Source organism: Eurypyga helias, unplaced genomic scaffold, assembly GCF_000690775.1.
Source record: "Eurypyga helias isolate BGI_N326 unplaced genomic scaffold, ASM69077v1 scaffold28904, whole genome shotgun sequence".
Lineage (NCBI taxonomy): Eukaryota > Metazoa > Chordata > Aves > Eurypygiformes > Eurypygidae > Eurypyga > Eurypyga helias.
This window is the reverse complement of record NW_010246155.1, coordinates 3,541-6,800: the sequence shown is the minus strand read 5'-3', so window position 1 is coordinate 6,800 and position 3,260 is coordinate 3,541. Positions and strand designations below refer to the sequence as shown.

General features: G+C 54.0%; 1 protein-coding gene across 1 annotated transcript; it reads right to left on the bottom strand.

Moving 5' to 3' along the window:
* Positions 1-1,662: 1,662 nt before the first annotated feature.
* On the bottom strand, positions 1,663-2,607 carry LOC104508625 (olfactory receptor 52R1-like). Its single transcript, XM_010150314.1, has one exon. It carries the CDS (start codon positions 2,605-2,607, stop codon positions 1,663-1,665), a length of 945 nt encoding a protein of 314 aa, XP_010148616.1.
* Between the last annotated feature and the right edge of the window lie 653 nt (positions 2,608-3,260).

Genomic DNA, 3,260 nt, shown 5'->3' with positions numbered 1-3,260 from the left:
GCAGGACCTTGCCCTTGGACCACATTATGTGGTGGTGGTGGCTTGTATGCACACACCTCACGGGTCACAAGGAGCTGTATGAACCAGCCGGTCACCTTTGCACACATCTGACCAGCAGCGACCCCCTACTGTCATTTCTTACTTAAAAAAGGCATCTCTGAGAGGTCCTGTCCCATTGCCGCTGGAGGAGACAGCGCTGTGGAATGGATGGATGTTGGTCACCATGGCAGCTCCCAGGTTCTTCGTGAAAATGACAACAACATTTTTTGTGGAGCCTGCAGAAAAACGGGGAGTTTACCTCACCAGAGAGGTGGTGGGTGGGCATCCGTCCCCAAGAAATGGTGCAGCCCTCCCTTACAGCCTCTGAGACCGGCCCTTAGACGAACCGAAGTCGTCTCTCTCCTTTGGCTTCCTCTGCCTCTCATCCGTGGTCTGTGAGAAGCTGCTTCTGTTTTATCTGAAGAACAAGGATGAACTGAGATGGAATTTAAGTATTCTGCTGAAATGGTGCCGAAAAATACTCATTTCCCATTTTGTCTGCTGCCTAACATCTGCTTCACTTCAGCAGAAGGGTATGTGCTCTTCCTGGGAGCTCCCCCCTCCCGCTTCCCCGCCGGCATCCAGAGAGATAGCAGAGCCCGGAGGCTCCTCGTGCGTGGCCACGATAGTCCGGGCTGCTCAGGAAGATAGAGAGCTCCAAGAAATGCCAGGCCCAGTCAGAGATCTTCTCTCCATCCATTAGTGCTCTTCAGGGCGCACTAAGAGTAGAGCAGAGGTCTGTAACGTGCTGGAGTTTCGTAGCGTGAGTTCGGGTGGTCTGACCTTCCCCCCGTGCTGCTGCCTGCCCTTCTCAGACGTAGAGCAGTGACGCTGTGAAACGAGCTTGCCTGGTTTTTTGGGATAGTTGGCTTGTGTCAGTATAGTGCAATCCTGTTAGCAACGATCTCCCTGTGCTGGGTCACTCCAAAGAGTTGCATCAGCGAGGTTTCCTGGTATTTTTGGCAGGGTTCACGTTTACGTAGGATTTCTGGAATTTGCCAGCAGAGGCTTATTGCAGGTTTTGCATTTCTTACAAAAATAAGGTTAATACTTAAAATTGAATCGTACCCATTTCCTTCTACAGGGACAATCACCGTTCCCACCTGAGCACCTTCCCACAGGTTGGAGATCAGCGAGTCCAACCATAAACACTGCCATGTCCACCACCAAACCGTGTCCCTAAGCTCCACGTTTTTTCAGATCCCGCCACGCCGTCCAGGGAATGCTCTTCACATAGTGAAAGCCACTGCAGGAAGATCTTTTGGAGATACTCAGCCTCACAGTGTAAATATTTTAGTTGTGGGGTATTTGTTTTAATAGTGACAGAATTTTAACAGAGAAGAGTTTGATCTCTGGGAGGGGTGAACTCTGCATCTCCCAGTGGTGTAGAAGCCAGACGGAATGTCTTTACGCCAAGTTTCATCACACAAAGGCTGAAACCTCCTGGACAGTGATAATGGAAGAGAGAATCTAGTAATTTCTGCAAGAATGCAAGAATGCAGTGCTTAAATTCCAGGTGTTGAGGAAGGGTTCCTGCCCGAACAAGAAACAGTCACCGCGTTAACTCTCAGTGAATTTACCAGCATCATCAGTATGTTATGAGCAGTTTGAGGCACATATGGGTCAGGGTCCCTTCTGCTGGAAGAGGAGGACCACCCTGTCCCACAGCTTCTTGGTCCTCACCCCATAAACAATGGGGTTCACCATGGGGGGCACTAGCAGGTAGAGGTTGGCGACCGTGATGTGGATGTGGGGAGGGATGCTCTGCCCAAACCGGTGGGTGAGGAACGTGAAGAGAGCAGGGATGTAGAAGGCAAGGATGACACAGACGTGGGACACACAAGTGCTGAAGGCTTTCAGCTGTGCCTCTGGGGACAACAGCCTCGTTACCACCCGCAGGATCCTGCTGTAGGACACACAGATCAGGGTCATGTCAGATCCGGTCACCATGAAAGCCACAAAGAGGCCGTAGATGACGTTGACTCTGGTGTCCCCACATGCCAGCTTCACCACGGCCATGTGCTCGCAGTAGGAGTGGGAGATGACGTGTTGCTGGCAGAAGGGCATCCTCCGGAGGAGGAAGCAGAAGGGGCTCACCAGGAGGACCCCCCGCACCAGCACCAGGCTCCCGAGAGCCACCACCACCGGCACAGAGAGGATGCTGGAGTACCGCAGCGGGCAGCAAATAGCGACGTAGCGGTCCAAGGCCATGGCCATGAGCACACCCAACTCCACCGACGACAACGTATGGATGAAGAACAACTGAGTAAGGCAGGAGAGAAACCCAATCTCCCCAGAGCCCAGCCAGAAGATGCCAAGCATTTTGGGGAGCACGGATGTTGACAGGAGCAGGTCAGTGAAGGCCAGCATGGCCAGGAAGAGGTACATGGGCTTGTGCAGGCTCGGCTCTGCCTTTATAATGAGGAGAAGCGTGATGTTCCCCAGCACAGCAATGGCATACATGAGGCAGAAGGGGAAGGCAATCCAGAACTGCTCCTTCTCCAGCCCAGGGATGCCAACGAGTAGGAAATAAGGGGGGTGGGAGAAGGCAGTAGAGTTCGGGGACATGAAACCCTTCTTGCCTACACCGAGGGCTCTCGCACCCTGTAAAAAAGCATCAACCACCCGTGACCTGACCCTGTCAATAGCAAACAGACACGGCCATGAGGTACGGTCTAGAAGCTCAAATTCCTCACACAGCCATCCATCCCTGCGAGAGCCGCTGGCGCTGGGTCAGGAGAGCACTTTGGAAGCAAGTGTCCTGCCATTTCCCACTGAAAGTGCTCTGTCCCACTGGGTGGAGGGGTTCTGGAGCATGCAGACGGGATTCCTCCTGGATCAAACTGAACGGGAAGACTGCCTGAGGTGCTCACCTGATACTCTCCAGTGTTCATCAGGATAAGACCCTTCAGCAACCTTCCTGGAACCGGCCAAACCTGTGCTGGGGAGCTGCAGGGACCGGAGGGACAGAGGAGACACTAGCAGCTTCCCAGAAGGGAGCAAGTCGGTTCCTCCCCGAGGGTCCGGTGCTATCCGAGCTGGCTTCGGCATCGGGCTCCGCTCCTGCTGCATCCAGAGCCAGGTGTGGCACCACGACCCCTGCAGCCCATGGCCACCAGTCACCAGCTGGAGCTGGGCCGTGGGCGTTGCGCTTGGAACCTTACAAATACATACGGTTGAGGGTCACCTGCACTCCGGGAGAGAATTCCTGGGGTCTTTCT